Here is a 14157-nt window from a genome sequence, read left to right as displayed (position 1 = left end):
TTCTAATCGAGCCATGCCGTGACTCGGTAACGCTGAGCGTCTTTATGTGCGACTTTTTATCTTCAAATGTGTCTTATTAATACAGTGATGCGGGTGTATCTACATACAAAACGCTAAGATGTGTTTGAAGGTAAAAAGTTCCACGAAAGACACTCGGCGCTACCGAAGCACACAGAGCTCCTGCATTGTGTGGCGCAACCCTCATCTAAGCAAGTGTGACATGTGGGTGTCAAAGTGTTAACCAAGCCATGTGCACAACTATTTCCTCTTTTAACACTTGGGGTGGAGCTGGCTGCAGTCACATCCCACTGATTTTTCAATATTCTCTTTGTGTTTTGCTAAACTAGCTATCTAGCACAGAGGGGCATATTCAATTTGGATCATCATCGCAGGTTTCAGGGTTGAAAAAGTATCTCGCTCGTCCCCGTGTATCCCCGTTTTCATTTCCAAATCCATGAAAACGGGACCCGACGACAACGAAATTGGCGAAAAGTCCTGTCATATTTGGAGAAATCAGCCTGACACCCCCCAAAAGATTATCTGACATGGGGGTTCACTGTGGGTACCCCCAAATAGCCCTGCTAAAGGTATTTGTGGTCTTTAAATGGTCTCAATAGGATCTATTTAGTGTCTTTGGGAAAGTGGTGAAGAATAATATTTAGCAACTTTTATTTTGAAAAATAACTAGTCCCATGGGGTACATGAAAATGGGTACTAGCATATTTTAAATTTGCTAATGTGTAGTTTTAAAAATCGTGAAAAATCCACCTGCTGCAACCACCTGCAAGAAAAAAAACACTTGGGGCATACTTGGGGACCCCCCCCCTCGCCCGAGTCTATTTCGCCAGTTTAGAATTTTATCCCATAACTTTGTTTTTTTTTTCGCCCCCAAAACTAAAGTACTTTTTTGGGGTGTCCTAAGGTACTTTTTTTTTTTTTACACAGATTACCTTTGGGGGCCTGTCCAAGGGGTGCAGGGTGGTTTTTGGAAGTCTGCACCCCAAAACCCCAATTCTGCACTTTTTTCCGCCACCTATTCATAGGTGATACTTTTTCGTAGGGTCTGATGCATTGACTTTTCGCACCGGCGAAAAGTCTGACAATTTGAGCACGGGGATAACTGAAATCAGCGAAAATGACATCGGTGAAAAAGTTTCGCCGAGAACGGCTTTTCGCTCCAAATTGAATATGGCCCAGAGTATACAGCCACTAACTTAAGGCTAATTCACTTATAATAATATGAAATCACAGAAAAAAAAGGTATAGTTTTGTGCCATTATATTACATTTCTTATTGAAAATAATAACCGTAAACTAAGGTCTATTGATTTTCAACTACTTTTTGATATCCCCCAGGTTCAACCTCCACAGAAAACTCAAGACATGCAATTTCTTAATGGTAAGTTATTATATAATTTGCTCTAGAATCTTAGGTAATGATCGTCAGCGTTTTAAACTCAAAATATTTACCTTGAAATTTTCTACTCCAGGGTCCTTAGGGATCCACAGGGATACCTTGGGGTATAGACTTGGCTCCGCCATGGGCACCACACAGTTAAACTTCATCCCAGAATGTACCGGGCCCCCTCCTATAACCCACCCCCAGGCCAAGGTACCTCAGTTTCAGTAGGTGCCCAGCCGAAGCTGGGTTACTGCACAGGGAGGCTGTGTTTCACAGCCCCTGAAGATCTTCAAGAGCAGTAACATGGACAGTCCAGCGGACGTCCATGTTACTGCTCTGACACCCCCGCCGGCGCCAACCACCGGTTGCGATCCGGGGAACTCGGCGGGCTCTGGGGGGTTCCAGCTAGCGGAACCCCCAGGGGGTCTTAGACTGTGGCCGGACATACAGGGGACATCACAAGGTAAGCAGCGGGCGTCTGCGGTAGGCGCCCGCTGTTACGCAGTCCGGCATCTGCAGGGCTGGGGGCTCCGTGGGGACGGCAGTATAGTGGAGCCAGGCACTGAGCCTGCGCTCACACTAGACCACCAGGGATGCGGGGCTGGAGCTCCATCATCCCGGGGGTTAATGGCCTGCCAGGGGAGGACGCCTTCCCTGTTCAGTACAGGAGGCTCCTCTCCTCACTGCTCTCAGACGCCTTACTCTGCAGTTTTGGCGGGCAGAGGCAGTGATCTTATCCGGCCCACCACCCTTCATTCCTCCGGCAGCCATCTTAAGAACGCTGTGGATAGCAAGGTGCGGAGACTGGGTGCCCCTTACATTCCCCTCCTCTAAAGGTCACAGTATGTAGCTCTATCGCTACTGGGCTGCTGCTCAGTGTAGTGCATAGTACAGTTAGTGCAGACAACATTTCTGCATTGTATGTGACCTTTATGCTAGCGCTGTGTGTCTGATATTTCTTTCTGTCAGCCATTTTACTATCCCTATTCTTTTTCCTACTCAGCCCTCTCGGTGACAGTACTGTCAGGGTGGGAATCTGTCTCACAGTTAAAAATGTATTACTGTGTCAAAAGTCACATACCGATATGTCCGATGAGGATTCTGTGTCCTCTTAATTTCCTGCTCCAAATGTAAAGCAGGTGTGGGGGACAGGGAGGTACTTCAGGATGGTTTATGTACTGCATGTTTGGCCATTCCTGGTACCTCTGCTGTACCCAGCAACTCCCAGGATCCACCTTGGGCTTGTTTTGCGCAGGCCTTGGATGTACTTGTGAATAGGTTGACAGTCCCTCCTGCGTTTCCCCAATTGGGGTTCGCACAACAGGCGGTAGTCCCTTCTCCAGTACTAGAGGTTCCGGGACCGATGGTAATGGCGCAGTGCCCCCCGCAACAGGTTCTTGCTCCGGCAGACCCTGTTTGGTCTAATTCCGTGTCAGCTACGGTACGGAATGCTCCTGAACAGGATTCATCTAGACCTGCTAAAAGGCCATTATTGTCATATCCATCCACACAATATGATGAAGACGGGTCATCTGATGAGGGTGAAATTCTAGATTTGTCTGACACTAAAACCCCTCAAACAGGGGCGGAGGTTAAATCTAGTATATACATTCCAGGTCTCATACGGGCGGTCCGTGAGGCCATGATGATTACTGACAACAACCTACCTGCAGCGCCTTCCCATGCTTATTTTAAAGAGGTTAAAAGTGCTGCAGCAGTTTTTCCTCTATCTGGCCAGCTAGTAGATCACTTAGAGGAAGCGTGGAAATCTCCGGGAAAAAGATTTCAGCCGCACAAGAGCCTGGCCCAGGCATACCCATTTGCGGAGGATTATTTCACTAAATGGGAGTCTCCGCCTCAGGTGGACTCTAATGTGATGCGCTTAGTAAAGAGTGTGACTTTACCGATGCCGTCCATGTCTTCTTTGACAGATCCTACAGACCGTAAGGTGGAGGGGTACCTTAAGTCTATCTATTCCCTCGCTGGAGGAGCATCCAGACCAGCTATGGCAGTTTGCTAGGTGGCCCAGGCTATGGAAAGATGGGCGGACACCTCGGAAGCATCGTTCACTTCGGTACAGTCCTTTCCTGGACCTTCAGGTCCCAAAAAGACCGCTAAACCCAAGAAACAAGCTTGGAGTACCAGATGTCCGGCAGCCAAGCCGGACGACAAACCCTCAGCCTGACGGGCTGGGCCTCCCCTTGGGGGACCCCAAGGTGGGAGGCCGACATCTGCAATACGCCCAGTGTTGGTACCAGACCACTACAGACACTTGGGTAAGGGAAGTGGTATCTTCTTGATGGAAGAAAAGATAGCCCTGTTGCAGTCCAAGACACGCAATGTTCTAAAGAGTCGCCGAGTGTTTCTTCTTCGGCACCGAAGTTACTGGGTTTCCATGGTGTCAACGTTCGACATGGTGGAGTATGCCCGGTTCCATTCCAGGCCTCTGCAGATGTTGATCTTCTCCAGATGGGACTGAATTCCCCCTCAAATAAAGACGCGGATGATCAGGCTCACTCCGGAGGTGCGTCTGTCCCTGACCTGATGGTTACAGAAGTCCCATCTCAGCGTCTTCCAGGGCCAGTGGACGTCACAGGAATCGGTTCTGCCGATCAATATATTGGAGCTTCGGGCAGTGAATTATTTGTGGGAAAAATGGGAAGAGGGAGGAACGCAGCACAGGTCAAAAGGAAGTTCTCCAAATATATGGAAAATACAATGTAGAAGAGAGATATCACATGATGTCTAACACAGGTGCTCCCACGGAATGGTACAACTATATTCACAAGAAGGAAAGAGAAAGGTAACTCCTTTGTTTGGAGCACACTGTGTCACAAAAATAATAAAAATTTACTTTTATTTAAAAAAATTAAAACAAAATAAAGCTCAGATACATCATGTTAATGATTAAACTCGATCAAGGAAGTGTAACAATATATTGTATATATAGTCAGCAATAGGGGACGTCAAAGTGCTTAGTGCAATCAAAAATATGTCCCTTGAAAATACATATCCTAGTCATTAAATGTAACGACATTAAATTGATTAATGGTTAGTTAATAAATTGATAATACATATAGTCAAACAAAAATATATACATTAGCAGCAGGGAACATCAAAGTGCTAGTGCAATTGATAAATATCCTAAAGTAGGTATCAAGAGAACACAGTCAGTAACGGGTGTATGCAAATATGAGCAATGATTTAATTAATGTATGAACTGGTCACAAAAATATATAAGAATATATTTATATGCAGAATTAGCAACAAAAGACATAATAGTGCTACGTGCAATCAAAACGTGTCTCTTAAAGAAATATATCCTAGTTCATAAATAAAACAATACTGAGCAATTAATTAGTAGCTTGGTAATCATATAAAATCAAACAGAAAATATGTGTTAACATGCAAAGTAAGCAGCAAAATATGCCAAAAGTGTTAGTGCAATTGAAAGGAATCCTTAGGTGAATATCAGGAAAATGCAATAAACATATATGTGTACAAATGAGCAATGACTATTGTCATACCACCCAATATTGATTCCACTGATGAACCAAATGCAGAGTACAAAGTGCTAATATTTCACTTAATGTAAAGAAAAGAATACACATGAGTCACACAAAATATATTGTGAAGCTGATCCTCTTGAGCAAGTGATATAACATAATCATATTAGTATAAATAAATACATTTATTGTTTGATAGAACACATTTAATTAATAAGAAGTACAGTAGGCGAAAATAAAAACAATGTGGACAAAATCTGACAGTACTATAATTGTAAGATGTATATGAGGCGTCCCTCATTAACCATAAATTGCCCCCATGATAGATTAATTAGAAAAAAAGTGCCTGTGCATTTATAGGGAATAGGGATCTGCTATTGCCATTCTTACATCTGCATTGGACTGGGAATGAGAGTCCCTGTCCAATAGCACAGTGAAGTATAGAAAGCACTCTCTCTGCTGTCAGCGCGGGCAGTGTAACCCCCCTGTTGCCGCAGTATTGCAGGGTGGGAATAACAAAGCCGGCAGCTGATGAGAGTCTGTTGAAGAAAGAGTAGGACAGAGATACCTCTAACTGATACACTCAGCGGGGAGAGTTGCCTGGACTGCCGTCCGTGTGATCTGGAATGCCTGTGCGCCAGGTGCTCCCGTGGCCCGACGCGCGTTTTGCCTGGAAGGCTTTTTCAAGAGGGCATAAAAAATGAAAAAATATATATAATAAATAAATAAAAAAAACCGATGCTTCGGGCAGTGTTCAGAGCGCTGCAACAAGCAAAACTTTTCCTGCAGGGGAAACCCGTGCAATTTCAATCGGACAACACCACCACGGTGGCTTACCTAAACAGTCAAGGAGGAACTCGAAGTCAAGTGGCTCTAAGGGAGGCATCCCGCATTCTGACTTGGGCAGAAAGCAATCTACCAGCCATTTCGGACATGTTCATTCTGGGAGTGCTCAACTGGGAAGCAGACTTCTTCAGCCGCCACGATGTACAGTACACCCGGGGGAATGGTCTCTTCACCAGGAGGTGTTCCAGCTCCTGGTGGACAAGTGGGGTCTTCCCGAAATAGACCTCATGGCCTCAAGACACAACGGCAAGCTGTGGGCGTATGGATTCCGAACAAGAGACGCAGGGACTCTCCTGGTGGACGCTCTGTCGGTATGGTGGAACTTCCAGTTCACGTACCTGTTTCCTCCATTCTCCCTTCTGCCTCGAAGTAATTCGAAAGTTCAGGCAGGAAGGAGGCAAGATCCTGCTAGTGGCTCCTGCGTGGCCCAGACGGAATTGGTACTCGGATCTTCAGTGTCTGTCCATCGACACTCCATTGCTGTTACCTCAACGTCCGGACCTATTGTCTCAGGGTCCTTGCCTCTACCAGACCTGAGTCGTCTGTCTTTGACGGCGTGGCTCTTGAGACTTTCCTCTTGAGAACTAAGGGTTTTTCCAGTGCAGTGGTGAATACCATGCTACGTGCTCGGAAACCTAATTCGGCTAGAATTTACCACAGGGTGAGGCATACTTATTTTGAGTGGTGTCGCCCTAGAGGGTATGATCCTCAGGAGTTTCGAATATCCAGAGTGCTGCCTTTCCTACAGGCGGGCTTAGATCTAGGTCTACGCCTCGCTTCACTGAAGGTGCATGTTTCTGCCCTGTCGGTTTGGTTTCAGCATAGGATTGCTACGCTGTCTGATGTCCGCACTTTTCTGCAGGGTGTCCTTCGCATCCAGCCTCCCTTTGTCCCTCTGGTGGCTCATTGGGATTTGGCTGTGGTCCAAGGGCGCTCCAAGGTCCTCCATTCAAACCTTTGGGTTCCGTGGATTTTAAATGGCTTAAGACTAAGACAGTGGGCCTGATTCAGACCCGCTTGCAAGCGCTTGAGCGCTCGCAAGCGGGTCGATGGTGGGCTCTGCACATGCGCAGCGGCCGCACTGCGCGTGCGCAAGCCCGGAGCGAGAAAGAAATTATCTCGCTCCGTGGCCCACTACAAAAGGGGTGGCTGTCGATGTTGATCGACAGCTCGCCCCGTTTTGTAGGCGTGGGGGGGGTGGCTTCACAAACGGAGGCATTCCCGAGCGAACGCCTGCCGTTTGTGGGCGGCCCCACTGACATCACCAATAATAGACATCACCATCTAATAGAGCCAGAAGCTCTCTGGGGCTTGCGTCCACGAGACCCTACCACAAGGGTCTCGTCGCAAGCCCCGATGGTCTTGACCATCGCGACCATCATCCTGGCCGCTTGCAATAGCTGTGGGTGGTCAACCACAGCTATGCGAGCGGCCAAGAGGCCGCACAAAAAAGATTTAAAAACGCCCTGATTCAGACCGAGCGAGCGTCCGGCTCTGAATCAGGCCCTGTGTTCCTTCTAACTATTGCTTTGGCTAGGTGTCTGATTTGGGGGCTCTCTTGTCGTCCCCGGACAAGGCGGTACTTCGTACCCGCCCTGATTTCCTTCCTAAGGTGGTGTCTAGTTTGCACATTAACGAGGAAATTGTGGTCCCAGCCTTTAATTCATTGGATCTTTGGCTGGTGAGGCTTCTTTGGATGTGGTACGGGCTCTGCGGATTTATGTACCAGTCCTTTAAGGAAATGAGACTCTTTGTTTGTCCTCTATGGTTTTCATAAGAGGGGTTGGCCTGCCAATAAGCAGACTTTGGCACAATGCATTTGCATGGCTATCTCTGAGGCTTATGCTCATGAGGGTCTTCCAGTGCCACTCTCTGTGAAGGCTCATTCTATGAGGTCTGTGAGTCCTTCGTGGGCAGCTCTCCGTGGCGCCTCGGCTGTTCAGCTTTGCAAGGCGGCTACGTGGTCCTCTGTCCATACTTTTGTCAGGCATTATGCATTTGACACCTTTGCTTCTCAGGATGATTCCTTCGGGCGGCGGGTTCTCCTCTCTGCACAGGAGCGTCCCCTCCCTTGAAGGATACTGCTTTGGGACATCCCCAAGGTATCCCTGTGGATCCATAAGGACCCTGGAGTAGAAAACAAGAGATATGGTAAGAACTTACCTTTGTTATCTCTGTTTCCACAAAGTTCTTAGTGTCCACAGGGCGCCCACCCTGACGCCCTGTGCTTCTGTATGATGTTGTTCTGGTCGCCAGTTTCTGTCTCCAATGAGCAGCCGCTAATGTTAGCCGCCGCTGATTGGCCAGCGCCCCCGGGACTGATGTCAACTCTTTCCCACGAGCAGACATTAGCGCAGTTTAACAGCATGCAGAAGCATGTTGTTACACTGTATCCGGGGCACGTATTGGATTTCTGCGGAGAACATCGAGGGACATAAAGGTGAGTAGGATCTTTTTTTACAGGTAATTCGTTGGGATACTATACATTGACAAGGGGACATGAACATCTGGAAACAGGTGAGTATGTGTGTGTTTATGGATGCAATAAAGCTTTATTTTCACAGTGTGTTGTGTGTTTTATTAACCATTTCTTTACAGGTGAACTACAGGTACCAGTGGGCCCTCAATGCCCCGCATGCTGGTACTTGTGGTTCTCCAAGTACCAGCATGCGGGGGAGGCTTGCTGGGACCTGTAGTTCCACTGTAAAGACAATGATGAAAATTCTATTATTTACACTACACCTAACACTATCAACCCGCCACCCACCACCCAGGGGTGGAGGGGATAGCCCCAGGCTATCAGCCTAGGCCAGAGGTGCCCTGGAGGGGGTGACCCCTTTATTGGGGGGGTCCCCAACTCCCCAGGGATCCCTGGCCCGGGCTCACTAACGGTCAGGGCAGATGCTGCGGCTGGGGGGCCCGGTGAAAGGGCACCTCTTACTGCGGCATCAGTCCCCCGCTAGAAAGGGTCCAGGGCTGGTTTTAAATATACGGGGAACCTCACGTCAATTTTTTTCTACGTATATTTAAAACCAGCTCTGTCCCTGCTGTCTGTCGCTGGTTCGTAATTTACAGTGGAACTCTACACATTTTTTTCCCCTGTAAATTAAGAACCAGGACAGGCTGGCAAGCCCGAGGCTGGTTAGTCTTTTGGGGGGGACCTCACGTCATTTAAAAAAAAAAAAACATTTATCTATTTTTTACAAGTCTTAACACACAAGCAGCAAGCACATATCTCACTGATACTGTATGTGCTGGCTGCTAGCTCGGGAGAGATTTGCAGAGAGAAAACACTGCAATCTCGGGTCAGTAATCTCCTGCAAAACAAGTTACTCGGAAGAGATATCTCGTTCTGCTTCACCATTGGCAAACTCGTTTAGCCTCAAATCGCATATTGGTAAAAAAAAAAAAGGGATTAAATCACCTGAATTTTGGAGAGTACCAGCGAGTTAAATCACTTTGAAAATCGGGGCCATCTCGAATCTTAGTAAATTTACCCCTTACTATCCTACTTTTAATCTGGGGGCAATTTCCTTTTGCAGCTGTTGGCTACAGTCCCATGTACTTTAAACTTCTTAATATTTGCAACTGTAGTCACAGGAACATCAAGGTGCTTGGAGATGGTCTTATAGTCTTTGCCTTGCATGTCTGTAATGTTCTTTCTAATCTCCTCAATCAACTCTCTTTTTTGCTTTCTCTGGCCCATGGTCAGTGTGGTGCACACGATGATACCAAACAGCAGACTGACTACTTTTCTCCATTTAAATAGGCTGACTGACTGCTTTGAACATTGAATACATGTCTGTTACTAATTCAGGAAAGCAATTAGTTTGAAATATGAATAATCCAAATATGTATTATCTTTTCTAGGGGTTCCAACAACTCTGTCCAGGCCATTTTAGAATAATGAGCAATAATTTATCTATTTTCACAGTTTCTCTGCTTTATTCTATGACATAGCAAAAGCATGCAAGTAACCATAACACAATAGCCTTTAATCTCATTACTTTTCAAAAGGAATGAAGGATTGTATCAATGAGATGTAAGGATACCAACAAATTTGTCCATGTCTGTTTAGTAAACCAGTGGCAGGCTATAAGCAGAAGGTTAGACGATTAAAAGCAAATGTCTTAGGGGTCTATTTACTAAGCTCTGTTAGGAGATAAAGTGAACGGTAATAAGGTACCAGCCAATCAGCTCCTAACTGCCATGTCACAGGCTGTGTTTGCAAAATCTCAGTTAGGAGCTGATTGGCTGGTACCTTATCACCGTTCACTTTATCTCCTTATGGTGCGTACACACTGGGCGATTAAAGTGGACAACTGAACGATATCGTTATCGTTCAGTCGTCCACTTTATCGTCCATTTTTAACACAAAAACGATGAACGATAACGACGACGCGTGTTCCTGCGGGTCGTTCGTCATCATCGTTAATCGGGTTAACATGCAGGCCAACCTGACGATGTCGTCAGGTTGCTGCATGTTGGGGAATGGGGGGAGAGAGCCCGGCGCTGAACGATATCGTTAATGATATCGTTCAGCTGGTGTGCTCAATGTCATGAACGACATTGAGCACACCCTGCCGGGAAAACACTAGACGATATCGCTCAGGGAGCATATCGTCTAGTGTGTATGCACCATAACACAGCTTAGTAAATAGACCCCTTAGTGGTTGTAATTGGTTACTGCTCCTCATTGGCTGCAAAGAAGCCATTGGCAATTTACTTTTCTTAGTTTACATAGACACAGGTAAGAGTTCTCTGAATCCTGGTCACAGCAGTGTATTGTTCATTTCTACACTATACTTCTCTATTTTTACAGTAAATTTAGAATGCCTCAGAAAACATTAAAACACTCAAAAAATAAAGTTTCCATTGTCCCTCACAGAAGCCGTACCATACACAACTGGTGGATCTGATGCCCTGGCACTTGCAGAGAGAGAAAGGCAGCAGGCAGACTCGGAAGGAGATTCCCCAGCGCCGAATAGGAGAGCATTCAATGACAATATTGGGTCTTCAGACACAATGGCAATGCTTATGAGGGCAAGGCAACAGGCTGAACATGGGGAACAGCAAGCATGGTCCAGTGCAGAACCCAGAGATACAATGGAGATGAGGGCGAGACCACAGACAGACTCCGAGATACAACACCCTTGGAGTAGTGCAAATACTTCAGATGCAAATATTAGAGTAAGGCAAATGGATGATCTTAACAGACAACAGTCAAGGGGTCAGACAACATCAGATGCTTTGGCGTTGGCTATGAAAGCAAGACAGCAAGCAGAGATGGAGTGATACTGTAGATCTCTACTGTAAGAAGGCTATAATGTTTTAGGACTGATCTGATATTGAACTTAATTCTCATGCTGAGTTGAACATACGCTTAGAGAGATGGAACGGGGTAGAGGAGGGACAGGCTGGTGTAGTCCAAGTACAGTAAGGGAACATCCATACTCCTGATGTACTATATAGAGAGGAAGCAGGTGCATATATTCCTCTTAGAAGTCATCTCTATTGCGGCTGCTTCCTCCCTGGTTGAAGTTCCATGCTAACGTTGACGATGATGATCAGCATAGACCTTCTATGACCTAAAAAAAAGGAAATATATATATATATTTTAAAGTAAGCCTATTGCACAAATTGCATATTTCTCATGAACGCACCTACATTTTTGCCGTAAATTGCATTCAGCTTTACATGAGCTCCAAAGGGAGAGTGATTGATGCTGTCATTTTGTAAAAGATGCAAAACAATTAATTATTTTAAATATGCCAAAAACAGTGTATTTAAAGTCAAACTTACTATCCGACAAGTCTGACAATAAGTAATTGGCATGATATACAGTATATATAAAACTTTGTTTACAGGAACAATTACACGTTAGACAAAAGATTTTATGATGTTGATGTTCTCAATCTGTTATCTCTTATGATTTATACATTATTTATTGAAATAAAAGAAAATGTTGACCACCTTTTTTGGTTCTGATGCTTTTATGTTTGGAGCGTTGTGTACATTAGCAAACAGTATACAAAATAAGCATTTGTTGCAAAAAATATATAATTTACTGTGGGGGGCTGTATCAAGGTGTAGAGAGTTATGAAGTGCAGAAATGGCCAAATGCAATGAGCTTCTAGCTGTCATTTCATAGACTGCTGGATAAATGACAGTGGGAAGCTGATTAGTTTCTTTGGGCATCTACTCCTCTTATCTCTCTCCAAAGTTTGATACATCTCTCCCTCTGTCTTTTGATAAGAAACTCTGCAGCTGTTACCCTTTCAAAAACTTTTATTAAGTCAATAAGGTTTTTTTCCCTTTAGTTAATGTTAGTAATCAACTCTTGTATAAAGGGTGGTAGAGATAAGAAAAACAAACAAAAACAAATTCCAAATAAAATAATAATAGAAAGAAACATTCTATACATTTTTATATATGATTGAATCTGCCCAAAAGTATTCATAAAGTTTCAGACTCTGGAATGGAGTGTGGTAGGAGCTCATGTGTAAGGTATGTGGCTAGCCACCATAGAGGCTTGGCCAACCATTGGTGAGGACATTAGTCTACAGACAACACTCACCAAACTTCATATTATAAGCACAGGTCGACATTTCGGTCTATTCCTAGAACTTTGTCAAGACAGAAAGTCCAGCTCAAAAGTACAAACACCACTACTGTGAACATATAGAACTATAAGTACACTCTTCACTCACCTGGTTGTAAAATACATTTAATGCCACTGGAAGTGACGTCGCCAGCCGCACTTAAGGTGTTCGGCACTCACTTATCACTCTACTAGTGGAAAACACTGTTCATATTGCAACTCCAGAGTGAGGCTTATACATAACTAAAAAGCAGACTCACCGTCGCAAATGAAGGAGAAAGTGTCAAAAGCGACCATGGGATCGATGTGCTAGGCCACTTCCAGTTTGCGTTCCAGACTGGAACACAAAAACTAGAAGTTTTTAGAAGTGCCAGTAGCTACCCATATCTACTTGTTTCAAGTCTAACAACATCTGGGGTGAGATGTAATAGGGTCCGAGTTTTGTGTGAGACAAACTCGGACCTTCTCGCACATTTAAAGGTCCGAGTTTGTCTCACAACTCACTAAATGTAATAGCCTACGAACTTGTGAGTTCGAGGCTATTACATTATGCGACTCTCTGAGTTTTCTCCTATGATCAGTAAGATCCATAAAGGCTTCTGTGTTGTAATAAAAAGTAAACAGTAAAAAAAATAAATTAAGATGTGCGTCACCCCCCCACAAGCATAACTAGCTGCTGAGCTTGTCCTTGTTCTTAAAATACAGAGGAAAAAAATGGCATAGGGGTTCCCTGTATTTTAAGAACCAGCACTGTGCTCTGCTGAGCCATTCCTGGTTGTGGAAATATAGGGACAAAATGAGAAAGGGTCCCCTGTATTTTCCATCACCAGCACCGTATTCTTTCTAGCGTGGTTGTAATGCCACAGCCAGTGGATCCCTTTTACCAGGTCCCCGGCCAAAGCATTATACCTGACCGCTAGGCAGCCCAGGCTGGGGATCCCTGGGAAGGGGGGACCGCCCAATAAAGGGGCCCCCCTCTCCAGAGTAGCCGAGAGCTATCCCCTGCACCCCTGTCCGTTTTAAAGTGTAGTGTAAAAAATAGATGTAATAATATTGTCTTTTCCTGGAGAACTACAGGTCCCAGCAAGTCTCTCCTTATGCTGGTACTTAGAGAACCACAAGTGCCAGCAAGCAAGACATTAAGGGCCCACTGGTACCTGTAGTTCACCTGCAAAAGAAATATTAAAATAACCACAAACACACACACTGTGAAAGTAAAGTTTTATTAAAGCATACATGCACACTCACATTCACGCATACTTACCTAGAATCCCTGTAGCCATTCACGTTCCCTTCTCCAGTAAAATCCACGGCACCTGTTAAAAAAAATTCCATACTCACCTACCCCTTGTTCCGGTTCTCTTGTGTCCCTGTAGGCATCTACCGTCTTCGAAAAATAAAAAAACGCTTTTACCCGACCCACGGTCAGGTACCTCGCGAATGACGGGCTCAGACGCTGCATTTCCTATATAAATGCCGCAGCTGAGCATTCATTGGCTGAGAGAGGCGAGCCTACGCCTCTCTCAGCCAATGAGCAGTTCCCACCATTGACTTCAATGGTGTGAAACTCAGACCTGCTCAGGCTAGACTCCCTAACCTGAAGCAGGTCTGCTTTTTTAACGAGTTTTCACACATTAATAGTATGAGAGTGAAACACTTGCACTTTGTTACATTGCCCGAGTTCTATGCTCACAATGGCAAAATATCTGGATGCGTGTTTTGCCATTGTGAGTTGCGGAGGTGTGAGAAACATGTGAGTTTGCATCTTCTCACACCCTATTACATAGGGTGAGTTCTGAAAAT

The 14157-nt window shown here is 45.2% G+C and overlaps 1 protein-coding gene across 1 annotated transcript in view; it reads left to right on the top strand.

The window, feature by feature from the left end:
* The window catches only part of TMC5 (transmembrane channel like 5), a 183986-nt gene extending 172259 nt beyond the window's left edge, over positions 1-11727 (top strand). Inside the window, exons 21-22 of the mRNA XM_088476220.1 lie at positions 1356-1398; positions 10642-11727. Of these exons, the coding sequence (XP_088332346.1) occupies positions 1356-1398; positions 10642-11048 (450 nt within the window). The 3' untranslated portion in view covers positions 11049-11727. The remainder of the gene's footprint in view (positions 1-1355; positions 1399-10641) is intronic.
* Positions 11728-14157: the final 2430 nt, after the last annotated feature.

Source organism: Taudactylus pleione, unplaced genomic scaffold (assembly GCF_031769625.1).
Source record: "Taudactylus pleione unplaced genomic scaffold, aTauple2 ptg000184l, whole genome shotgun sequence".
Taxonomy (NCBI): domain Eukaryota; kingdom Metazoa; phylum Chordata; class Amphibia; order Anura; family Myobatrachidae; genus Taudactylus; species Taudactylus pleione.
The sequence above is the reverse complement of the archived record's forward strand: the minus strand, read 5'-3'. Positions and strand labels throughout refer to the sequence as shown.